Source organism: Fringilla coelebs (genome assembly GCF_963513975.1).
Source record: "Fringilla coelebs genome assembly, chromosome: 20".
Lineage (NCBI taxonomy): Eukaryota > Metazoa > Chordata > Aves > Passeriformes > Fringillidae > Fringilla > Fringilla coelebs.
The window spans coordinates 6,328,404-6,353,481 of NC_140046.1; the positions used below are offsets into that span (position 1 = coordinate 6,328,404).

The 25,078-nt window shown below is 57.5% G+C and overlaps 1 protein-coding gene across 1 annotated transcript; it reads left to right on the top strand.

The window, feature by feature from the left end:
- Window positions 1-5,089: 5,089 nt before the first annotated feature.
- SRRM3 (serine/arginine repetitive matrix 3) lies at window positions 5,090-24,342 on the top strand (the record flags this gene model as incomplete). The annotated part of the gene is made up of 14 exons (XM_084218889.1): window positions 5,090-5,313; window positions 8,354-8,455; window positions 11,883-12,017; window positions 12,128-12,208; window positions 12,585-12,614; window positions 13,022-13,090; window positions 13,377-13,412; window positions 14,072-14,122; window positions 14,225-14,329; window positions 14,872-15,043; window positions 20,622-20,950; window positions 21,504-21,731; window positions 21,982-22,119; window positions 24,126-24,342. The coding sequence occupies 14 exons, from the start codon at window positions 5,090-5,092 to the stop codon at window positions 24,340-24,342; spliced, it is 1,917 nt and encodes a 638-aa protein (XP_084075015.1).
- Between the last annotated feature and the right edge of the window lie 736 nt (window positions 24,343-25,078).

Here is a 25,078-nt window from a genome sequence, read left to right on the forward strand (position 1 = left end):
TAGCAACTGTTTAGCTTCTCCACCAGCCTCCTCATCTATTTTAAAATATATATGTATTTTTATATATATATGTGTATATATATATCTGCATAGACGTAGGTATGCACATGCATCTGCAGCTCCTGACCCCCCAGCCAGCATCCATATATTCTTTACTAATTGCTTTCAAGTCTGTGAGGTGTCAAATTCTGTTCAGGCAGCTCTAGGAAAAGATGCCCTGGGCTTGGGGAAATAGGGATGGAAGCACTGGGACAGCTGTCATCAAACCATTCCCACTGCCCCTTCCCAGGGGCATCATCCCTATGCCTTGGGGCCGGAGGGCAGCGCTAACGAGCCCTAGAATGGCTGCACTTTTAAAGCTACATTTGCCTTTTTCCCTCCTTCTTGAAGGTCTGACTCACAGTTTTTGGCACTGGAAGGCAGCTCCGGAGAAGGTCAGCCCAATTAATGGCAGCAACCCCGGACTTTTCCTCCTTGTAACTCCAGCTGGGTGTTCAGAGGAGGCTGGCTGCCTGGCCATGGTGTTCTGGCATATTTTGTGTCCTGAAAAAAAAGATCTTCTCCTAGCTGTCGCCAGAGCACAGACAGAAAGCAGCCTGGGATGGGGCTGTGCCTGCTTGGGGACAGGGTTATGGTTTCAGTCAGTGGTCGTGTGTCCTGATGAGATCATCCCAACAGGCAGGAGAACCATGGGGGCCACCCCTCTCAGCCTCTCCGGAGTGACTGGAGCATCCTCACCTCATCTGGGCTGTCGCTGGCCTGTTGGGGCCGAGCTCTGGCATGCTCAGTGCACGAGTGGTCCAGGGAGCCGCCGTCCTGGGCTCTGTGCCCACATCCCGTGCCCGCATCCCGCACTCGGGTGCTCACGGCCGCCCCGGCTGGTGCAGCTGGATGTGGCGAGAATTAATGGAGCACCGGCCGGAGGCGGCTTTAATTAGCACCGAGACACGGGGAGGGGGCAGCATGCCCGGGGACCGCTGCCGCCTTTCCCTAGCGAGGGAGAGACGCCGGGAGAGCATCCAGGCACCCGGGAGAGCATCCAGGCACCGCCGGCTCCCCGCTGCCGTCCCCGCTCCCCCCGGGAAGCGGCTCCAGCCGCAGTACGGCGGCAGGGCCCTGCGGCGGCTGCTCAGCGCCGGGGGCTGAGCCGGGCCCAAGGGGGGATCTCGGCAGAGCTGCCTGGGAAGGGGCTTGTTCTGGGCTGGGAAATAAAAGGGCCAAAGCAGTTTGGTGAAATAACGCCCTTTGCCCCCTCATTTTGCTTCTTTGCTTTCGGGCTGGAGTTCTGAATCCAGCTGGACAAAGCCCGGCTGGGACAGCCCCAAGGCCAGGACATGGGGACAGTCACATCCTTGGGCTACCCCAGCTCAGAGGGAGTGAGTTCCATTCAGAGCTTGGCTGGAGACCAGCAGCCCCAAACCCTGGCAGGATGGCGAGGCTGGGCCTCACACCCCGAGCTGGCAGGGCCTGTCCTGGCTGTGTGACAGGGGCACAGTGCGGTGTGTCTGTCCTTCTGTCTGTCCTGGCAGTCTCTGAGCTGGTACTGCGGGTGTCCAGGTCCTCCACACCCTGGGTGTGATTCAGCATGGCTGGGGAGGGAGGGAGAGACCTGGGCATGGCTTGGAGGGTGGTGGTGGAGGGTGAGGAGGAGGAGAATGGAAAAGAGGGATGAAGATGGTATATGGGGATGGAGGAGAATAGAGAATAGGGATGGGGATGGAGAATGGGGATGAGGATGGTGGATGGGGAGGATGATGAGGAAGGGGATGAAGAGGAGGATGAGGGATGAGGATGGAATTTGAGAATGAGATTGAAGATAGGGATGGAGGATGAAGATGGAGGATGGGACATCTCTGAACACTTCCAGAAGCTCTAATCCAGGTATCAGAAAGCACTTGCTAGCTGAAAAGCTGGATTGACCTCCCCAAGGCCCAAGGTGGCACGTAGGAGGAGGATCAAGATCCCAAAATACGTGGGTGAATGCCTGGTTAATATGGGAAAAGAGGGATTTGCTCAGGAGTCTCCCCAGCAGCTCCAGCCCATGGTGCCAGGGTCCCTCCTGGGCAGCAGTAAGGGAATTTGGGAGGTGGGAATGGATGCCAGGGGTTGTCCCCAGCTACATCCTGCAGCCTTTGGGAGTGTGTGGAGACACAGAGCTCACCCCAGGATGCCTCCTCTCCCTCTGGGCAAGGCAGCCAGGCAGTGGCTGCCAATGATTGATGTTTTGTGGGTAATTACTGCAGATAATGAAATATTTAACCATCATCTTTATTATCAGGGTAGCTCCGAGCCTGGTGGGAAACCACTGCTGTTTGGCCAGGGCTGTGCTGATGGGTTTGGTGCTGATTTTGGTGCTGGCAGAGCCAGGTGGTCCCTGTGTGGTGGCCAATGGATTGAGGTCATGGTGGTGGCAGCCACACTGTGTCCCTGAGCTGTCCCTTGTGAGTGCAGGGCATCGCTGGGGCTCTCCTCGTGGGGCAGGGAGAGCACAGACCCAGCCGGGGGACATGGGCTCCCTCTGCCCTGATGCCTTGTCCCCATTGTCACCAGCAGTGTAGGGCTGGCTCTGTTTGGCACCCAGAGATTTGCCTGGGGCACCTTTGGAGAGCTGGGGGGAGGGTTGGGAGTGGGTTTTTCCCATTCCTTTGATTCCCTGCCCGTGCTGTGGCTGAGGCAGGGGGCTGGTGGCAGCTCCCACATTGCTCCAGGCTGAAGGGACACTGGGATGCAGTACCACTTCCACCCCCAGTCCAGCTCCACCTTCCTGGCCCCAGGTGCAAGGGGATTTCTCCAGCTCCCTCCTTTTCATGGGAACATTTCAGGGAGCATTTCCTGGTGGATCTGCATGCCTCCCCCACAATGCAGCCTTCTCTCACAGGTACCCATCCAGCTGCCAGTTTGTCTCCATCTACCTGCCCAGCTCTATATCCCACACACTCTCAAGGTTTTTCAGCAGTGAATTTATCCACTGCTGGGCTCAGGATAAAATGAATTCCCACTGGGGACAAGCAAGCACAGGCTGCTGCAGAAAGCATCTTCTCCTTTTCTCTCTCCTTCCCTGAGCCCCTCTGTGGGGAAAGGTTTCTAAGTAAGGAGCTTCCCCCTTTCTCTAGCTTCCTTCCAGGTTTTTGGCTTCATGTCCTGATGGGAGAAAGAGGGGGAGGAGCCCCCAGGGCAGGTTTTTCTGCAGCATCTCTCTGTTCTCCAGCCTGGAGCCATCCTGGGATATGGAGGGGGGCTGGGTTCAGGGTGGGCAGGGAGGGCTGAGCAGGGCTGTGGGGTGTCATGGGGTTTCAAAGGGGGGACACTCCAGGTGCAGGCATGAGCATCCAGGAGTGCAGAGCCCTGGCTGGCTCCTGCTGCACCACTGCCTCTGTGGAAATAAAGGCTGCTGGCTTCTCTCTGCATGGTAGTAACAGGGGGGAAAAAAGAAAGAAAAAAGGCCTTGTAATTAAGCACTCAGCTGCTGTCCTCCCTGGGCAGGCTCGTCGGGAGATAAATGACTGTGTGGGGCAGCCAGTGGCAGCAGGAAAGTCAGGGATGTCCTGTGGGGATGCTGTGGGGTGAGAGATACCTTCTGGCCTCACCACCCCAGGGAGGGCTCTGAGGTATTTTCTCTTCTCCAACAGCAAAGAAACCTCATCAAAGCCTCTCATGGCTGATCTGCATTCCCACCTTAGCTCTGTCCCAACTGGCATGGCCATGGGAAGCTCTGAACTGCCTGGTATCCTGGTGGAATGGCACACTGGGAGTGGCAAACCTTTCCTGGGCTTGAAACTGGGGATCAGTCCATGGTCCATCTGCCCTTCCTACTTCTACTGGGCTGAGGGATGCCTCCTTCCCTGGGCCAGTGTTTGCCCCATCGTCCATAGGCAGTGCGTGCCAGCCACCCAAGGATTGGCTGCTTCCTGCATAGGACATGACATTCAGGCATCAGCCATCCTTGGAAAAGCTTCTCCAGCAGGATCCATGGGATAGAAACACCTCAGAGAAGTGTCTTTCTGGCAAAAGCTGCTTCTCCAAGCCCAAATCCAGCTTGGAGAGTGAGGCAGGATGCTCTGCCTTTGCTCCTGATCGTTTCTCTTTGTGCAGGGCCCCTGTAAAGGCAGGGTGGTGCCTCTGCAGCCTGGTGGAGCTGACGGTTAAGGCAGCAGATCTCCAGTGGGAGCATCCCATGCTCAGGAGTGGGCTGGAGTGCTGGGCAGGGGAGCTGGGGCAGGGCAGGACAACAGGGACAGCGAGGAATGGGTGCTCAGCCATGCGCCGATGGCCCGAGGGCGCTGAGACAGGGCTGTGTCTGTCTGGTTGATCCAGGAGATTTGGGAGCATCTCCTCCCTCAGGCTCAGGGAGCATCAGCCAGAGCCTCAGCACAGCAATGCTGCTTGGGAACAGTTGTCCTCTTCCAGGGGTTATTTTTGGAGCCAAGTGAGGACACATTGACTGTGTGGTGGAAAGAGGAGGCAGAGACATGTGAAGGTGAAGGAGCAGGGAGAAGGCAGAGTGGCAGAGGGTGGTGGGGATCCTCATCTCCCCTTGCAGACCACACTGGGCTATGCCAGAGGATGCCAGGCCATAGCCAAAGAGTGCTAGGCCATGGCCCAACAGCATCAGCAAGTTTTTACTGCCTGAGCCAGACATCAGGATGTCCCACCACTGCAACCAAACCAGCCAGTGCAGCTGGGAAATGCAAGGGGATATCTGAGGTCTTTGGGTCCCTAGAGGACTGTGAGGATGGATACCTGTCTGTGCTCCAAACCCACACTGGCTCACAATGAGGTTCATGGCATCCATGTCCTGCTCCTAGGCCCCACAGACCCACCCTTGGCCAGTATTTTCCAGTATAAGGCTGGAGCAGAGCATCCTCCTCTCTTTCCCAGGAACCAGCCCTCTTGTCACAGTAACAGAAGTAGCCCCAGCCTTGCTTTTGAAGCAAGGTGCAGAGACATCTAGTCACTGTCCCCATCAACCCGCTTTCCAATTGTACCAATTTTACCCTCAGGTCCTTGCAGGGTCCCCTCACTGTCATGGGGTGAGAGGGGAAGCAGGGCAGGCACTGATCCTGACTCTTTCTCTCCCTCCCAGGCAATCATGGCTCTCTACAACAATGGGGCCGATGTGCCTTCGCCCCAGGAAGCCTCCAACGGCTTCCCCCAGCCCGGTGCCTCAGGAACGTGGCACAAGGGCGAGGAGGAGGTGCGGCTGGTGGAGCCCAGCATGGTGAAGAAGGCTCACCGGGAAATCCTGGACCATGAGCGCAAGCGGCGGGTGGAGCTGAAGTGCATGGAGCTGCAGGAGATGATGGAGGAGCAGGGGTGAGTGGTGGGAACATTTGGGATGGGATTCTTTTGACCTGTTTGTGCCTTGTTCTCCCCCTTTAGGAAATACCTTGATATGGCAGGTGTCACCATTTGGAAGTAAATCCACTTTTGGGTGAACGAAGCAACTCTGGTGGGTTGGTCTGTGGTGGGAAATGCCTAGGAGTTCATCCAGTTGCCCTGCTTAGAAGTTTGGGTTCCCAGCTTGTCCTGCTGGGAAAGTTGAAGCAGGAAAGGGGAGTGAAGTTGCTTATGGATGTGCAAATCATCAGTTCCACCTATCCTGTGCTCCGCATGCCTGGGATGTGAGATCCCAGAGGAAAGCTGGAGTTTAGTCACAGGAGAGGCTGGTTTGGGGCTTCAGTTTGCCCTGTTTTCCTTTCCCTCCCCAGTTTTGGGGTGATAGGACCCCCTGTCCCCATCCTGCCAACGCCATGGCCAGGCACTGCAAGCTTTTCCCCAGCCTTTGCTCTCCCCTTGGGAAACAAAGGGATAGGGAAAAACCCAAGGGGCTGAGGAACATCCCCTCCTGGGTGGGCAGAAGGGACTGGGGGGCCAGAAAGGAGACCCCCATCCCTGCTGGGCATGGCTGTGCTGTCTCTGGCAGAAGCCAAACATCCTGATCCCTCTGACAGCTCTCTAAAACCTGATGGATGGAGCAAATTCTTCGGCACACTTGGGTAGATGGGGACTGGTATCAGCTGGGGAGAAGGAAAATGGATTGAGGGAAGGCTTCGCCAAGGCTTTCATTAAGAGTGCAAGCGTGACCTAGAATTAAATTGTCTCACACAGACTGGAATAATGATTGTGCCTAATTTGTCATTATGGAAATAAATAAGGCTGACCTGGCACTTTGGGGAGCCCAGAGCCTCCTGTCGGGTTCCCGAGCCCTAGTAGGGATCTTACTACTGGTAGTAGCATTACTGCAATGGGTAATAGCAACACTGCAACCAGGATTGTTGTTATTGCTGTAATTGCTTTGCTGTTATTAAGGCTATTAATAACACTGATGATGGCGATACGCCGAAATGATAATATAATTACAGTAATAATCTTGGTCAACCTGCTTAATCCTCTGCCTGCCCTTCCCCTCCACACAGGGGCTTTTCAGGGGGGTTCCATGAGCAGGGATTTGCACCCCTGAGGTTTCTGTCTGGACCAGAGGCAGCCTCCTGGCCATGGCCTTGGGGGAGTTGTTGATGAGGGGAGAGCTCCAGGATGGATGTGAGTGTCAGCAGAGGGGATTCTGCAGGGATTTAAGCACTCCCTTGTTTTCTTAAAGGCGGATGGCTCCTCCTGCCTGCGCTGTAGCTCGCTCCAGGCTGCCTGCACTGTTATTCCCTGCCTGCAGGCTGGATTCCTTGTCCAGAAAAGAAGTGTCAGCAAATTTTCTTTCTTTCCCAAATCCATTCTATACGTTAAATGCAAAAGCAAACCCCCTCCTACAGGGTTATAAGCAGCACCAGGGGAATGCAGGAGGGAAAGGGCTGGTGATGCTCCTGCTTCCATCCCTGGAGGTGGTGGGGAGTTCCTCCCCTTGGCCTCCCCCCACAGATTTGCTAATGGCCCAGCCACAGTGGCCCATCTGTCACCTCCTGTTTGGCCTCATGTCCCCTCTCCAAGAGCACCGGCCGTGTTCTTAATATGCTGCAGCAAATGCTGATCTTGGGCAGACATCTTCCTGCTGCTGTGGGCTGGCTGGTGTCCATGGGATGGCCAGGGCTGTCAGCTCCATCCTTGTGGGGTGGCCACTCTGTCCAGCTGGGTGCACTGCCATCAAGGGAATGGAGCACAGTAGCATTTGGGGTGCTACCCTGGTTTTGGGGCTCCCCATGTTCAGCTGCAAGGTGAGGAGAAGCAGCCAGGCTGCCTCCATACCCTGTTATGAGCCTTCCTTCTGTGTGGGGTGTGGCTGGGGAGTTAATGAGAGCCTTTCAGTGCAAAAGAGTTCGTAAATACTAATTCCCCTCTCCTTCTGTTCCCCTTCAAGGACACTGCTGGAGGGGTGGGTGGTGGAGCCATGTGCCCTTCTTCACCCAGGGCACCCAGAGCACTGCAAGGGGTATCACTGTCCCCAGCATGGGCTGTGTGAAGTGCCAGCCTTGGGGACTGCAGGGCTAGGCCTGGCTCTGGCATCCAGTTTTCTGGGCTCGTGGCAGTGATGCTAATGGGGTGTGATGGGAAGGGTGGGCCATGAGCAGCCCCTCTAGAGTCTGTGGCTGAGGACAGGGACACTCATAAAGCTTCCCTTCCCTCCCAGGGTGGCAGTGTGATGGTGACATGAGGTGCCTCTCCCTTCACCCTCTCCCCTGGGATGATGCCAAGACCATCGTGGGTCCCTCCACTACATCTCTCTGTTGGGATGGTTTTAGTTGAGGAGGATACTCAGGTGCCCTTGTGCAGCCACGGGATGTGGCACAGGACCACCCAGCCAGGGCTGTCACCTGTCCCTTCCCAGGGACACTTTGGGGACAGCAGGAGTGCCGTGGTTTGCAGTGGCTGTTCTCAGATGCCAGGACACAGTGATTAGTGTCTCTCGTTAATAACCCTGCGGCGCCTGAGTCAGCTCAGCGGTAGCGCAGAGCTGGCACGGCTTTCAGGGCCCCAGAGCACCAGGGGACAAGCAGGGGGAGCTCATGGGATGGGACAGAGATGCTGGGAGGGAACCCCAGAATCACTGGCTGCAGTGGTGGCCCTGCCAAGAGGGTTTAGTGGGCACTTGCCCCAAATCCTGGGGCAGTCACAGGGATTGGATACTCCATAGTCATCCTCTTCTTTTCCCCCTTCTTGGTGTCCCTTCCTCTGCCAAGCACTGCTGGGAGAAGCAGGCAAGAGAGAGGAGGACACAGATAGTGGTGGCAGGGGACCGAGCAGAGGTCCTGCTGTCCTCCAGTCCCTGATGACTATCACCATGCCACCTCCCCTTTTGATTGGCCCCTTGGGCCATGTGTCACTTCCAAAAGTATAGAGTTCCTCAGCAGGTCCATGGGGAGCCCATGCTCCAATCACAGCCCTGACCACATCTTTGCCCATCCAGGTACTCTGAAGAGGAGATCCGACAGAAAGTGGGGACCTTTCGGCAAATGCTGATGGAGAAGGAGGGTGTGCTCACCAGGGAGGACCAGCATGGGCGCCAAATGTAAGTCAGGCAGCTTCCAGTTGGTTCATCTGTGTGTCTCACCCCAGAGAGACACGTCCCTGATTGCCTCTGAGTATCAGTGGGCAGGTGGGTGGTGGATGAGGGTATATCTAGGCATGACTGGATAGCTGGATGGACAGGGAGAGGGTATCAAGAGATGGATGGATGGATGGAGGGATGGATGGATGGATGGATGGATGGATGGATGGATGGATGGATGGGTGTTGGCTTTGAGTCAATGCTTGTTTGATTTGATGGTTGGTGGATTTGGTGATGTCTGGTGGTTGATTTGATGGTTTGATGGTTTGTTGGTTGATTTGATGGTTGGTCAGTTGGTTGGCTGTTCAGTCAGTTGGAGGCAGGAATTGCCCCTCTAAGGCAGTGTCCTGTCTCTGGAGAGGTTAAAGGTTATCCTGCACTGGTCATTTGGAGACCTCTGGGTGCTGTGCAGAGGCCAGAATTGCAATGCTTCTGTCCCAGAGGATGAAACCCAAGTGCAGAAGGTCTCAATGCTTGGCTCACCCCACCAGCCAGGGGCAGGGACCTCATGGAAGAAGTTCCTCCAAGGAAATCCCATACTATTCCTCTGCTTCTAATCACTCCTCACAGTGCCTGGTCCTGGGGGGCTGCATCTGCCCTGGAAGGGGGCTTAGGACTTATGTTTGGTGTCCAAAGCAGCCCAGCTCCTGCTGGGGACATGCCAGTTGCTGCTCCTGCCCTGCACTGGACTGTTCCCTGCTTTACCAGGGTCCACCCTGGCTTGATGATGATTTATCAGTGCAATGCTTAATGGCCCAGGCAGCATGGCTGGCCTGGCGTGCACCATCCATCAGCCTGGAAACCAGGTCACTTGGGACAGGAATAGATGCTTCAGGTTCACTGAATATTAATGCTTCATTAGGGTCAGGAAATCAGGGCGAGGGGGGAGGCAGGGAAGCCATGGCAGCAGGGAGAGCCTCCCTCACACCACTCTGCTGGCACGCCAGGCAGGGTGGGACACAGGGACATGGCTGTGCCCTGCCTGGATGGGGCTCATGGGCTTGGGACTGTGTGAAACATTCAGGATCCTCCTCCTCCAGGCAGGAGAAAACAAAGCATGGGGGAAACCAACCTGCCCAGGTCACTGAGCATCATGCCTGAGGTGTTAACAAGTGGCCTTTGCTGGTGGGGGCAGGAGTCATCTCCAGGGCATCTTCCTGGCAGGCTCGTTAGGGCCAGCACTATAACAAGCACATGGGGAAGCCAAAGGTGCCTGAAAGTTACCCAGGCAGCCCTGGCTGTCACCTTTACAGGCTTGGTTTTGCAAAACGAAGGGTAATCATTAAAGATTAGCCCCAGGGCTATAAATAATAGTGCTGAGCTGGAAGGAGCAGTCTCACAGCAAAGGATTGCTCCGAGGAGAGCAAAGCCAGAGGCGCTTGAGGAGGCTGGTAGGAGCTGGGTCCAAAGGAGGTGGCTCCTCAGGCAGCAGGGATCTGAGCTGCTGGAGGATATCCTGCGTGCCAAAGGTCTCTGCTGCATGAAGAGGCTGGACAGGGGGTTAAATAAGCTTTAAATAAAGAGCCTCAGCCCTTGTGGTGGCTAGGAGAGTGCTCAGCAGAACATCTCGTGGGTTGGTCCTGCTCCAGCACCGCTTTGGGCTTTTACTGTGTGGTCCTTGGCTGCCAGGACTGTGAGCCTGAACCAGCTGGTCCTGTTTCAGAGCCAATGCAAGGGCTCAGCATCATCTGCAAAACTCCCCAGGGAAAAGTGAGGCATCGAGCAGAGCTGTGACCACCTGAGTCCCTGGCTTTGCTCTTTGTGTTCTCTCAGCTCCCGTCTCCGTGTGCACGGCTTGGTACAGCCCGGTCCCCAAGGAGAAGGGTTTGATGGACAGGCTGGTGGGATTGCAGACAAAGGCGAGCGTGTGCTGGGCAGGGAGGGATAATTGGAGCAGCACAAGGCTGGTCTTGAGCTGCTGAGCACAGCTAATGGGTGAGATGCTGGCAGCAGGCTCTGGCGTGGAGCACTGCCTGCTCACAGAGCAGAGACACACACAGAGAATTAACCCTGCTCCCTTCTCTCTTTGCCTCTTTTCTGCCCCTTCCCATGGTTGGATGGGTGGTTGAAAGGCTGATTCTATCTTTGGGACACGGCCAAAGCAGGAGTCATGTGGAGAGGACCCAGCCAGCCATGGTTGTGGCACAGAAGGGAGCCCAAGTCCTGCTTGAGCGATTGTCCGTGGTTAGGGGAGGGTGCCTCGTGCGTAGTTTCGGTCCAAGACATTTCTAATTAGGTTAAACAGCCCATGGCCTGCCTGTGCCCAAGGATGCCAACACATGCCACTGTCAGAACTGCAGTCTGGGACTGGGAGCTTCCCTTCTCTCAGGCAATGGCCAGGCTGTCAAGGGACTGATACTGTGGGGTTGCACTTCTCCGTCAGCATCGCTGACTGCTCACCTCCAGGCTGGGAAGGGCAGAGGAGCCCACATCAGGTTTCTGAGGGCAAATCTCCCTTGGGAAGCAAACACCTGGGCTGCTGTGGTGCTGGGCACCCTCCACACCTGTCCCTATCTCTTAAGTTTCCTTCCAGAGCACCTGGATGTCCTTGTCCCTCCATGGGTGAGATGTCCTAGATCCCTCAAGAGCAAATGAGAGGCTCCCTGTGGGTTTTTTTCCTGGGAGGGGTGGCAGAGCCAGCCCAGGGAGGTGGGGGCATCAGGAAGAGGTTGGGCAGGGACTCCTGAGACTTTCCTAGTCCGGCTGCCAGGCCTCTACCAAGCCCTGCCCACAGCCCCGGTAGTCAATGGCAACCTCATGCCGGTTTCCATGGCAGTGGGAAAAATTAATGCTGATGAAGTCACTCAGGAGAGAGAGAGAAAGAGACCCTGATGGCTCTAGGCATGATGTCTCCCCACCCCTTCTTCACCTGGTCCTAGGAGGGACATTGACCATTACCTGCCTGAAGCTCCAGTGCTGAGCAGGTGGCGCTGTGGGGTGCTGGCCTCAAAGCCCAGATCATCCTGGGCAGTTCCCACCTAAATTTCCACTGCTGGTCTTCTGCCAGCTGCTCTCACCCTTATCCAGCCCTGCAACCCGCCTGGGATGACCCAGCCTCCTGCTCAGCCCCAGCTCTTGAGCAAAGCCAAAAGGGGCTCAAACGAGGCTGGGGCTGGGCCCTGTGGGGAGATGGTGGCCTGAGTCTCACAATGTCCCTGTGCCAGCCTGGTAGGGATCTCTGCAGGGATTGGAGCCCCAGGAATACCCTGAGCAGACCTCCACCCTGGGACTTTGCTGTGTGTGGACATCAAGGGGCATGACCAAGGTCCCCTGTGGCAGAGGCAATGTCCCCCAACCCCTGTAGCTGCATTGGGGCTGCTCCAGCTGCTCTGGCGTGAAACAGGGAGTGGGGATCCCCAAGTTAATCCTGCTCTTCCTCCTTTGGCAGTGTGATAGAAAACCATCATGGGGCAGATGGGGAGGAGTACGAGGTGGAGTACCCTGACTATAGAGAGGGCTGCCTGCTGCAGTGCGACTGCTCGGCCGAGTGCTACCGCGAGGACAGCGGCCACCGCGAGTACAGGTCTGTGCGGGTTTTGGGGACCTGCTGTGCACACGGTCCCCATCCAGGGACACAGAGGCCAGGGGCCCGTCCCTTCTTCTTTTCCCAACCTTGTCTGCTGTCTCCCACAGGTTGAAAAGACGCTCGAGCAGCTCCACCTCTCCTCCACCCAAGAAGAAAAAGAAGAAGAAATCAGGTCACCGCCGGAGCCGGTGAGTCCCTGGCTGTCCCTGTGCTGTCCCCTCTCTCTGGTGGGCAGCTCACCTCCCAGCTCAGCCTTTTGCCAGGCTCTGGAGGGGCACTCTACTTTTGGGGGCAGTACATCCCTGAATGTGCACCCTTAAGAGATGCAACGCATCTGCATGTTCTGATACTGCAACACACACATGTGTGCACACACCTACTGCATGCACTGCTGGGACCTTGCCTGGTCCATGTGGGGAAGGAGCTCACTGCCACAGGGCACAGCACCAGACAGGATATGGCTCTGTGAAGGGTCCATCTGCCCAAAACCTCACCACTTAGCACTGGTGCCTGGGCACGATGCTGTCCCTAATGTCCCTTTTTTCTCTGCCTTTCCCACGGCAGCAAAAAGAGGAAACCCGGCTCAGAGCGCAGGTGAGTGACCACTGGGCTGGGTGGGCTGTGGGGTCCCCTCTGGGCTTCCAAGGCCACTGGGCACAGACTAGCCTCTGCCACCCACTGTTCCTCTCTGAAATCTCCCTGGGAACTGGCCACCTTGTCTCTTGCTGAAGGTTGTACAGCCCACGAGGTGGCAATGAGACACAGCAGGATTTGGGCATTCCAGAATTCAAGGCAGCCAGAGTCCTTCTGCCAAAAGTCCCTTTCTGTTCCCCAGCCCAAATCCCCCAGGAAGTAACTGCCATGTGATGCTCATGCATCCCATGGGGTGGTCCAGGGGAAGCAGTGTGGCTGGGGGTGGTGGGACCAGGCTCCCCTGGGCCAGGGGGAAGAGGCTGGGGAGTCCCTTGCTCCCTGCTCAAGGGCACCCGCTTCCCCTCTAGCTGTGACAGCTCCTCACCCATCCGCAAGGAAAAGAAAAAGAAGACTGGAAAGAAACACAGACGTGACAGGTAGGATGGACACGACAGCAGGCTCGGGACAGCAGTGGTGGTTGGGGACAGAGGGGCTCGTTGGGGCTGCTCGGGTCCTTGGGCTGGGGTGGGATTTAGAAGTGGATAGGGATGGACTTTCAGGGGGCCATCATCTCCTCACAGCCACTGTCACCTGCCCCATCCAGCAGCCCACCTCGGGGCCATCCCCCTGTGCTTCTCCTCATCCCTGGAAACTGCCCAGCCTTTGCTCCCCCCAGCCAGATCAGTCTATCTCCTTCATCTCTGCCTCTTCTTCATCCCTTAGGTCTGAGTCGGGGTCACGAAAAAAGAGAAGACACAGGTAAGAGTGACAGCTAACAGGAGCCACCCCACTGCCACCAGCTGCCAGCTTCTCCTGCCAGGGACCCCCTGTGTGCTGCCCTCCTGCTGTTCCCTCCTCTCTGCCCATTGTGATGGGCCCCCTCCTCACCCCATAGCTGGACACTGCTGTGTGTCCTCTGCCCTTGGATGTGGCACAAGGCCACTCTGGCTGACTGTGGGGTCCCACATGGCCCCAGATGTCCTCGGGGGGAGGAAGGGGGATCCCAGGCAGCTATGGCCAGGGCAAACCTTGACTATTGCCCTGCTCTGCAGCTGCCCTCTGCCAACACTGCTGTTTTAGGGTGAAAGGAGTGAAAAACACACAAAGGGTGCCAGAGAGGGTGCAGGGCAAAACAAGTGGGAGGGTGACAATGAGCCCGAGCCCTGAGGATGCTGAGCAGAGCCAGTCTCCCCTTCTCTCCTGCCTGGTCTCACCAACCTGCACCTGACCCCACCGTCTCCCCAAATCCATCTGGGATCCCCACCATACTTTGAACCTCAGTGGAGCCCAGCTCCAGACCAGGCAGGTCTTTCCCCTTGCTCCTCCCTCAGCCTCGGTGTCTCTGGGGGACTGGGAAAGCCACCCCCAGGTGCTGCTGCCCCCGCTCCCACGTCTGCAGCTTTCGGCTCTTCCCGCAGGTCCCGAAGCCCCAAGAACAAACGGAAAGAGAAAAACAAAGAGCGCAAGAGGTGAGGGGCCGGGCTGGCGGGGGCAGCGGGGCTCTCTGTGTCCCTGCGTGTCCCCCGCGGCCGCTCAGCCTGTCCCTCGGCCCCCGGCCGCCCTCTCCGCAGGTCCCGCAGCGAGTCCCCTGCCTGGCGCTCCCATCGCCGCAGCTCCTGCAGCTCCCACAGCGCCTCGCTCTCCTCCGACGACAGCGGCTCTAAATCCCCGGGCAGGTAGGGACAGCCCGGGACCCCCGTCCCCACCACCACACCCAGCCCCAGCCTCCGCGATGGGGTAGAGGGCAGGGACAGAGATGTCCTTGGGATGGACACCCTTATGTGGTAGAGGGCAGAAAGTGGGTGACAGAGGTGTCCCAGGGATGGGTGTCCTGGGAGATGGAGGACAGGGAGGTGGGTGATAGAGGTGTCCCCAGGGATGGGGACCTTAGAGGATGGAGGGCAGAGGCAGGTGGCAGAGGTGTCCCAGGGGTGAAGATCTCAGGGGGTGGAGGGTAAAGGGAGATGGCAGAGACATCCCTGAGACAGCTATAGAGGGGAGTGGGATGGTGCTGCAACATCTCTGGAAGGTTTGGGAACATGGTGCCCAGACGGGGTTTCAATTTTTAGCTAAAGAAAGCTCAAAGCACCAATTCTCACCCCATTTCTGGCTTCGGCAAAGCCTGGGCTGCAGGCGGCGGCTCTGCCGGGGCCGGGCTAAGGGCGGGGCCGGGCTCGGGGCCGGGGGTGCCGGCAGCTGACGGTGCGGTACTCCTCAGGCTGAGCCCCAAGCGCCGGCAGGATGGCCCCAAGGGCAGCAGCGCCCGCTCCAGCCGCAGCCCGTCCTCGCCCTCGCCCCAGCGCTCGGCCTCGCCGCACCAGAACGGGCACAAGGGCAGCGCCCAGAACGGCCGCCACAGCCACGGCGCCCCGCTCCCGGAGCCCTCGGATGTACGTAGGCTTTTCTTGGATCACTCTTCGCTTCCCTCCCCTCCTCCCTCCACAGGACTGCCCCTCTGCTCTCCTCTCCCCTCCTTCCCTACTCGCTCGGCTCCCCGCCCTGCCCAACCGGAGCACACGGGGGAGATGTGGGGTGCAGGTTGCACCCTCCCAGCACTCACCGACCCCGCGCTGGGTGCACGATCTCCCTGGGGGAGCCAGCCCATCACCCTGAGGCAGGGATTAGGGCAGCCAACAGGTCATCCCTCTCCCAAAGCCACACGTCGTCCTGCAGATGTCACCCCCTGCCCAGGATGATGGTTTGGCAGACCAGCATCACCTGCCAGGGTCACCACCAGGCTCGGCACCTCGCTGAGGCTGATCCCAGACAGCCAAGAAATGGCCAAAGCAGGAAAATTCTTGTTTGCCCACCAACCCAAACTCTCCCTAGTGCCAAGGGCCAGCACCAGTGCTCAGGACTCCAACACCCACTCTGGCTAAGTTAGGGTTTGGAGGGGATTTGATGCCGGATGCTCAGATTTTAGGACCTTGAGGTTCCCATGGCAGGTGACATCAGAGCTGAGCATCCCCAGCTCTGCCTCAGCATCCCGAGGTGAAAATCTTGGTGAAACCGTGGGGGCTGCTCCCCTGCTGAGTGGGGCAAAGCCCTAACCCAGTGGGCCCAGGGGGCCAGCCCCAGTTTGACCAGTGCTGGGATGGTGAGGAGCCTGCTTTGGCTGAGGGAGGCTGGAGGCAGGGCTGAGAGAAGGCAGGACACTGCAGGACTCCACTAATGGAGCCCACACAGGTCCCCACTTGCCCCAGGGAACTTTATTCCCACAGGTGAGGTCCTGGGCTGGCAGCACCCAACGCTGACACCCCAACACCTGCAGGGCCAGGGGCACCCCGGCCAACGGGGCTGGGAACCCCCGACCCCACCTCCACGTCCCCTTCACCCTCCGCAGCCCAGCACCCCCCAGCAGCACCCAGCACCCTGCCCACCTCTCGGGGCACCTCTCTGCTTTCTTCTTTCCTGTGGTTCCGGCGGGGGCGCGGGGCGGTTCGGGTGCCGAGGCGCCGCCCCCCGGGCGCACGGCTGGCCCCGCTCTCCCCTGCCCACCCCAGCATCGCCCAGGCCGTCGAGCTCCCTTGGCTCCCCGGCACCAGCGGGACTTTTCTCCAACAACTTTCTCTCTTTCTCTCTCTCTCTCTCTTTCTTTCTCTCTCTGGTTTCTATTTTTTATTTTTTTTTCTTTTTAATCCCATCTGTGTTTTTCTTTAGCCTCCCATTTGAAAAAAACCCAAACGGTAATATACACTTCCATTTCTTGCTCAGCAGAAGCAGGGACGAGGGGGAGGGAAGGGCAATGAAACGTGCTTTTTTTCCCGTCCCCTTGTTTTAGTTTCCTTTCTCATGATTTATTTTCTTTTCCCTTGTGATGTACAGAAATGCAAACGATATATATTTCTCTTATTTTTATTTCCCCCCCCCCACCCCGTCGTCGTCGTGTTGTTCTAGAATTTTTTGCTTTTGTGTGTGTTAATGTGGAGAAGAAAAAAAAAAAAAACAACAACAAAACAAAAACAAAAACCCGATGTGTTTTCTAAATATTTACGGCCGCTGAACATTGTATTTCCATTTTCTATATTTTGAACAAGGAATTTAAAAGGGAAGAGAACCCAGCAGCACTACACTGCAAAGGAGTGAATTGCCCTTTTCCTCCTCAAATTGGCAACTGCCCGCTGTCCGCGGCTGGATCCCGCTGCCGTGGCGAGCTTTCCCTGCCTGGCTGCAGGATGAAGCCGCTGGGTGCGGGGCTATCCCCGACAGGATGAGTCCCCAGCCCCCTCCCCACCTCCCGCAGACCCCCCAAAAGCTCCGGGCTCAGCCGGGTGAGCCGTGCCCACCCCAGCACCCCCAGAGCCGCCGGGAGCCGGGGTGCCCCGGGGCGCTGCGCGGCGTTGCCTTCCCTTTTAAATACCCAGTCCTGTCTCCATCCATCCCTGCTGCCTTCCCAGCCTTCCTCCTGGGTCTCTCCTCCTCCTCCTCCTCGCCCACACGCACCCTCCAGCCCCTCTCTTTCTCCGGTTTTCTTTGGGCCGACACAACCCGACATCCCTCGCCGTGTCCCACCTCCATCCGTCGCCTTCCCTGCATGTTACCCGGGACTTTGCCATGTTATAGAGTGACTTTTAAAGACTGAACCTGATCGGGTTACAGACACCAGCCAGCCACCCCCCCCAGCGGCCCCCCCGCTCGGCGGCCGGCCGCAGCCTTCCAATTAAACAAACAAACAAACAAACAAGCAAATTTTTTTTAAAAAGAGAATAAAAATTAGAAGCTAAAGAGACCAATTTAAAAAATAATTTTAAAAATTCTAAGCAAAGCAAACGGGATTAGCCGAGGGGTCTGGATCGCCGTACTAAAGAGTCCTTGTCTTTTTCCCATTCTGCCCTCCAAATGTGGAGATTATTGTTTTCTTTTTTTATTATTGCATTCCTGTCACTGCCAATTCCAAAGGTAGGTATTTTGTCCACCTCTGCACGTTCACTTCTGCAGATGAGCCTGTTGAAAAGCACCGTAGCTTGATTTAATGTTATTTTCTCTTTCTTTCTGACTTTCTTTCTCTTTCTTTCTCACTCCCCTTCTCTGTCTCTCATTTTGTCTCTTTTTGGTGGCTATATATAAGTTTTTTTTTTATTTGTATGGTTTTCCCCAGTTAGCTGCAAAGCCATGCTCTTCTCTTACGTTCTTTTTTTTAAATCTTTTTTTTTTGCCCTGTCCACGTAATATTTTTTTCTTTCTTCCCCCCTTTTCTCTTCCCCGTCTCCTCGTGCTGTCGGTAGAATGCATTTCTGTGTCTTTCAGCCCTCCGAATTTGTGTTCGTTTCCATTCAGGGGCCGAGCACGGCTGTTCCCTTTCAATCCCCCGTTAGTGGCTGGGTAATGAAGGTGAAGACATTTAGGAAGAAATAGGGGCAGTGGCCACGGGTAGAAGTGGGCACAGGGGGTTTTGGGGTGGATGGATGGGGTAAGAAATGAGAAATCTGGGGAGATGTGTGGGTTTAGCCCCTCTTCAGGGGGAAAAAACCCAGCTCAGGGAAAATACTGAGGGAGGCTGCAGTAGGGAAAGGTGTAAATCTTCCTGCCTGGAGAGAGGCAGGTGCAGGACATCCCAGTCTGCAAGGGCAGGTGACAGCATCCCTGCCCTGGCTGTGCCATCCCCACAAGTGCCCAGTGTGTGTTTTCCCTCTTAGGCTGAGTCTTTGGCAACTTGGGTTTATTGGAGATGCTTTGACCTTTGCTGCCTTCCTGCACACCAGGGCAGGAGACTCCAGGGTGGGAGCCCTGCATCCCACAGCCCGAGCCCATGGCGTGGCCAGCCAGTGCCAAAATGTCACCCTGGTAGAGAGGAACCCCCTCTCTTTATCTCTTCATTGTCCTCTTCTTCTTCATCATCATCTTTGCGTTAATGTTCCTCTCCTGGGATGTGGGGCTGGGCATGGGCTCCCCTGATCCCCCTCTCTGGGGCTGCTGATCCTCCTGGAGCAGATCCAGGTCCTCCAGTACTTGCAGGGCAGCTGGGCAGGGCTGATCGTGACTGCCAGCCTCCCCCTTGCTGCAGCCATTGCAACAGCAACTGGTTTTTAATAAAATCCCCCCATTTTGGCTGCAGCTTGCTGCTCTGTGGCTGGAGGGATTGGCTTTTCCATGGGGACAAGGAGGTGGTGGGGTGGAGCAGTCTGGGATGCTCAGGGAAACTTTGGAAGCTTCGTGTCCCTTTTGCAGCATCTTTGTGGTGGTCCCCAGAATCCCAGCTCTTCACCCTGCCCCCTTCTTTTTTGGGGGGAGAAAAGTGGCATTGAGAACACAGTGGGATGGGTGGGGAGAACCTCAGCCTCAAGGATTCACTGACCATTCATTGGTGTATTTGGGGCAAGGGGATGGTGAGGAACTGGGGTCACCAGCCCTGGGCATGGTGGCACATTCCTGGCACCACCCCAATACCCCTGAACCCCTTTTGATTCCCTCGGCTGGACTCAGCGATGCCCTGTGCAGGATTCACCCTCCCAGGGATTCTCAGGGACCTGGCACTGGGCTGTGGCTGGGGGGAAGGAGACCCCAAAGCCCCCTGAGCTGGGGTTTGCCAGCTTGGGCAGGACTGGTGTTACAGGAGCTGTTTCCACCCATCTTTTTGGTCTTGTGGTGTTTACAAAGATGGGGGGAACACCCAGGCAGCGTTTGTGGCTCAGAGGAGCTGAGATATTTGGGACCCTCAGGGCTGGGCAAAATCCCTTGAGGTCTCAGTGCTCAGGGCTTGGCCACGGTGGTGGCCCAAGGTTTCCCCTCCCCGTAGGAGAAGTGAGTTGGTTTGTTTTATTTCTCCTCTCTCTGGCTCTGTCTCTGTCTTTCCTCCTTCTCTCGCTCTTTCTTTCTCTCTTGCATTTTTGTGAATCTAATGATGCACTTATATTGCCCCGCTTTTCCCTTCTCTTCATACCTTACCTACTAAAGGAGGAAATGCCACTTTTTTGGTAAGTGGATGTTAACCAAGAGGGACTTAAAAAAAAAAAAAAGCATATAATGGAAAAAATAAAAAAAAAAAGGAAGCAGAAAGCAAAGTCTGTGTTGAGTGCTGATGAGGACTTAGCAGTTCCCTGCAGAGTCACAGCTAACAGCTCAATGCGTGTCCCAGGAAGAGCTCAGAGACATTCGTTTATCTCAGTAACGAGGACATTTGTGAAGTTTTGCTTTGTTTTTTATTTATTTATTTTTATTATTTTTTTAAAATTGATTTGATTTGGATGGTTTTTCTTCTTTCTTTTTTTGTTGGTTTCTTTTATGCCTTCTCGTCCCCCCGGCCCCCTCCCCTGCCTTGCCCTCCATTGTCGCTCTGTGCCGTTTTTTCCTCGTTTCTGGATTTGTTTTAAGCCGAAAGCCGTACTATCGATAAAAACTACACGTATCAGAACATAAATCTCTATATATGTGCATGCCTCTGTGTGAGCAGACCCCATCACCTCCAGCCCTCTTTGGTTCGACCCTTTCCCCTCGGCTCAGTCTGATTTACTCTCCCCCACTGCCCCATCTTCCCTTCTGTCATATTTTCTTTTTTTTTTTTTTTTTCCCCATTTTCCTTCCTTCGTTTGGGTTTTATCCCCCTTTTCCCTTCCCCTTTCTTGGTCGGGGTGGGCGGGCACAAGGGTTTGCTTTATCCCCTCTCCAGGTGTTTTTTGGGGGGGAGGGGGTGTTTGTTTCTTTCCCTTCAAGCTTTCCCTCCCCGACGACTTGGGGCTTTCTTGGATTTATTTATTTTCCTCCCATCCCACCCCTTCCTTTGGGTTTTTATTACGATTTAAGTTGAGTTATATTTTTTTGGCGTTTTGCATGCGGAGGTTTGCATGACCCACGTTGTTGAGGGCGAGAGGAAGGTGCAGAGTAGCGTCTGTGTAGCCTGCCTTATGCGATGTGCATTGACGTTGTGATCTGCGCCCCCTGCCCGGCGCCCCCCGTTAAAATCCCCTTTCTCCTTCTTTCTTGTCTCCTTCCTCCTCTCCCTCCTTCTCTCTCTCTCTCCCCCCTTGCCAGAGGCCGGCCTCGGCGTCCCCCTCTCCGCGGGCTCACGGCAGGACGGAGCCGCCGTCCCCCCGCACCCGCGGGGGCCGACACGGCGCCCGCAGCCCCCGGTCGCCCACGCCGGAGCGGGCCAAGCACGGCCACCGGCATCGCTCCCGCAGTGCCTCGCCGCCGTCCCGACACCGCGGCCAGAGCAAGGGGCGGCCCCCGGCCCCCCGGGAGCCGCCGCCGCCGCCGCTCAGCCCCGCCGGCTCCAGCAGCGACTCGGAGGGCTCGGCCGGCTCCCACCCCTACCACCCGCCCGCCGGCCCCGACAGGAACCACGGCGCGCACGGCAAGAAGTAAGGGAGTGCCCGGGATGGGCTCCTGCCATCCCTGCCGGGATTTGGGAGCTGGGCTCGGATGTTTGGGGTGCAGCTCCCTGCGGGCACCTTACATCCATCCAGGCAAAGCCCTGGGGAGCGGGGCTGGGTTGGGATGCTCAAGGGATGGGAGTAGGAATAGGGATGGGAAAGGGAATGGGGATGGCAATGAGGACGAGTTGGCGATGGGAATGGGATGGGGACAGACCCGGGGATCGTGATAGGGGATGTGGATGGGGATAGGGAAGAGCCACAGTGGGTCAATGGTAGCACTGTGGGAAGGGTCATCCCTGCAAGGGATTATCCCACTGCGGAGGGCAGTGCCTGGATGGCAGCAGGGGATTTCAGCATCCCACAGGGCGCGGGATGCCAAGCAAATGAAAACCCTGTGCTTTACAGTCAGGAATGTAGCCCAGTCAAAAACTGGCGTTATGTAGGTGTTCCTTATGGGAACCTGGGGTCCCTGGCTGCTGGGGGGGACACCCTGCCAGCCAGGACAGGTGCGAGGCAGTGCTGGCATCTGCCTTCACAGGGTGAAGGAGCGGCACCACCGGGGCCGGCCCAACAGCAGCTCGGAGTCGTCAGCCAAGCACTCCCGGCACGCCTCGGAGCGGAGGAAGAGCCCGTCCCCCAGCCCGGGCCAGCGCAGCAGCTCCTGGAGCTCCAGCGGCTCCCTCTCCAAGTCCCGCTCCCGCTCCCGGGAGAAGAGAGCGGCACGCAGCCGCTCCCGCTCGCCCTCGCCGAAAAAGCCAGCCAGCAGGTCAGGCCCGAGGAGACGGGGACACGGGGACACCGCGGGTGCCAGTGGGCTCAGAGGGCATCGCGGCTCAGGGTGGTCCCGGCTGCCCTGGGACTCGGGGAGGGGCCGCACGTCATTGTTGGTCAGGCTGGAAACGGCAGCCCCAGGTGGGAGTGTCATCCGGGCAGTGACTGCTGCCACAGGGTGTCCCTGCGTCCCGCACGGCACCCCAGCCCATTCCCTGACCGTCCTCCTCCTCCCCGGGCTGTAGAGAGAAGGACAACGAGCCCCGAACACGTCACGGTGATCCCGATCCCGCCCGCCCCCGGCGCCGCTCCAGGAGCTACTCCCCCATCAGGAAGAGGAGACGCGACTCCCCGAGCTTCATGGAGCCCAGGAGGATCACCAGGTGTGTCCTGGCGTGGGGCAAAGGCTCTGCCACGGCCACTGCCATGGCCATAGCCACTGCCACAGCCACTGCCACGGCCCGGGGCTGGGCTCTGCTGCCAGCTGACTCCAAAGGGTGCGTGGGTGGGCGGATGGATGGATGGATGGATGGATGGATGGATGGATGGATGGATGGATGGATGGAGGACGAATGGATGGATGGATGGATGATGGATGGACGGATGATGGATGGATGGATGGATGGATGGATGGATGGATGGATGGATGGATGGATGGATGATGAATGGATGGATGGACGGATGGACATACAGACAGACGGACGGATGGACAGACATACAGATAGATGGACAGACGGATGGGTGGACACACAGATGGACAAGAGCAGCTCTGTGGATGCACAGCTAGCTCTGAGGATGACGGTGAATCAGCTGGCCCAGACAGATGGGTAACCAGACTGCCTCCAATGCTGTGACCTTCTGATCTCTTCCTATTTCGAGGCATGAAAACAGGAATTAATTTTAATCCGCTGTGCATATTCCAGCAGTGCTCACGTCCGCAATCACGTCTCTCCTGCCCTCCAAAAGCTGGTTTCTCCTCCTTGGGATCCTATTGCCTCAGGATCCCGAGCTGTAAGACAGGCAATATTTCGTGCCAGACAAAACACTGTGTGCATATGTAGCACCTCGTTAAGATGCAGCACTGGCGGCGGGGCCGTGCCCAGCCCAGATTACCTCCTTCCTGACCTATTTGTCTCTCCCACTATCAGCTGGGTGATCGAGGGGGGGCTGGATATTCAGAAATCTGCCTCCCTGTGGGAGGGATTTTGTTTTGCCTGGGCAGCACTGGAGTTGTCAGGAGGGAGGACAGGAGAAAGGACAGGAGGAACACTGCAGAGCCCACGGGTTAGAGCTCCCCACAGTTCTCCCTGATGGATGCCCTGGAAAGAGAATGGGCTGAGAAAGCTGCTCCCAGCCCAGCCCAGGTGCCACTGTCTGGTTTGTCATCCCTCCTGCTCCATCCAGGTTTTCCCAGGATGTCCCCAGAGAGATGGCAGGGCTTGGCTGGAGAACACAGCCCATGGTCCCTGTGGGGACTGTTCACCTCATCCCCATCACCATCCTTGGGGGGGATGGGGGTGGCAGACCCTGCTCTGCTCAGGGTTCAGGAGGAGCAGAGCCATTTCTGTGAGGTGTAAAGGATGCTGTGGGGAGGGGGCAGCTAGGGAAACACCCCTAGCCCCCCTTGCCTGCCCCATAGCCCAGCCAGAAGCCCCAGGGCTTTTCTCTGCCCACCTGCCCCGTCCCCAGTTCCCATCAAACCCTCCACCATGTGGTCCTACCTCAGTGATGCCAACTTCTCCTTTTCCATTTCATCCCAAGGTCCCACCCGGAGAGCATCGCCGCCAGCCCGACTCCCAGGGTAACCTTCCCCCCTCCTCCTCCTCCTCTTCCTCCTCCTCTTCCTCCTGGACCTCTCTGTGTCTCCTCACACCTTAGGATGCTCTCAGCACCCAGCCACTCTCTGGTCTCACTAACACCAGGCTGGGAGAAGGGACAAGGGGCCGACTCCCGATGTCGCTGCCCCCTGTGTCCCCCCACCCCACTGTCCCCGTGCCTCCCGTGTCCCTCCTCATCCTCAGGCGCCAGCGGGCTGCAGCTCGCCTCCCGCTAATCCCAAACGTCTCTTTTTCAGCAGCTTTCAATCTTTGGTGTCTGGGAAACACAAAAGCCACATTAACCTGCTCACTTTCTGCCCTCGACGCTGCCTAATCCAGGACTAACACCCCGGGGGAGGGGGCAGGGGAGGAGGAGAGGGATGGATGGATGGACGGAAGGGGAGGTGATGCCGGGTGGCCGCATCCTGACACCCCGCAGCGGGTCCGAGCCCGGCCGCTGGGATGCTTGGCTGCCTTGGCTCAATGCTTGGCCGTGCCGGGGGTCCAGAGCCGGATCCCCTTCTCCGAGCGGCCGCGGGGGGCCTGACTCAGTTTCCCTTTTCCATTTGCAGCGCCCGCAAGCGTCCCATCCCCTACTACCGGCCCAGCCCCTCGTCCTCCAGCTCGCTGAGCACCTACTCGTACAGCCGGAGCCGCAGCCGCAGCTACGACAGCTACAGCTCCAGCCGCAGCCGCAGCCGGACTCGCAGCCCCCCCAGCCGCTCCCGCAGCCCCAGCCGCAGCCCCAGCTACAACAGCCGCAGCAGCTCGGAGAGCGCCGGCTTCTGAGCATCCCCGGCAGCCGGCCGCAGCCCCCGACAGCCCAGCTCTGCCCCCTCCGTGCCACCGGCGCCCCCAGAAGGGACGGGACCACCGGGGAGGTGGAAAGGAGCCGGGGGATGCTAAGGACGGACCTGGCAGCGGGGGAGAGCACGGATGGGAACTCAGATGGGTCCTTGGAACGTCCTGGAAGGGGGTGGTTCCCCCTGCTCCGGGGTGTTTTGGGGTCGGCATGGGGAAGGGGAGGATCTCTTCTTATTTCTGCGAGCGCCGGGTGGGGCGGGGTGGGGTGGGCGAGCACAGAGCAAGGGAACAAATGCTCTGCAGAGACCTTGGGGCCAGTGGGTGGGGGTGGCTGGGGACACCCCTGGGGTCCCCCTGTGCTTTTTCTGGTTTTGTTTGACTGTTTTTTAGCACAAGAGCAACCCGGGGAGGTGGGCGGGGAGGGGCAGGCTCAGCTGGAGGGTGTGATGCCAACCAGAGGTGAGCAAGGCCCTGTTTCCCCCAGAGAAGTTGTCCCCAAGGTGTCATGGGGGACAGGGGCTCTGCAAAACATTTTGGGGTCCCCCCAGACCTGAGCACATGCCAAGCCATGGATGAACAAAGCCGGCAGCACCTGTAATTCTCTTCCCAAGCGAGGAGATCCGGGGGAAAATGCTGCTTGTCCCAGCTCAGGAGCCGCCCCTGGCACCCGCCCACCCACCCAGTTTGAGGGACACGCCCGGGAGGAGGGAGCCGCAGGGCC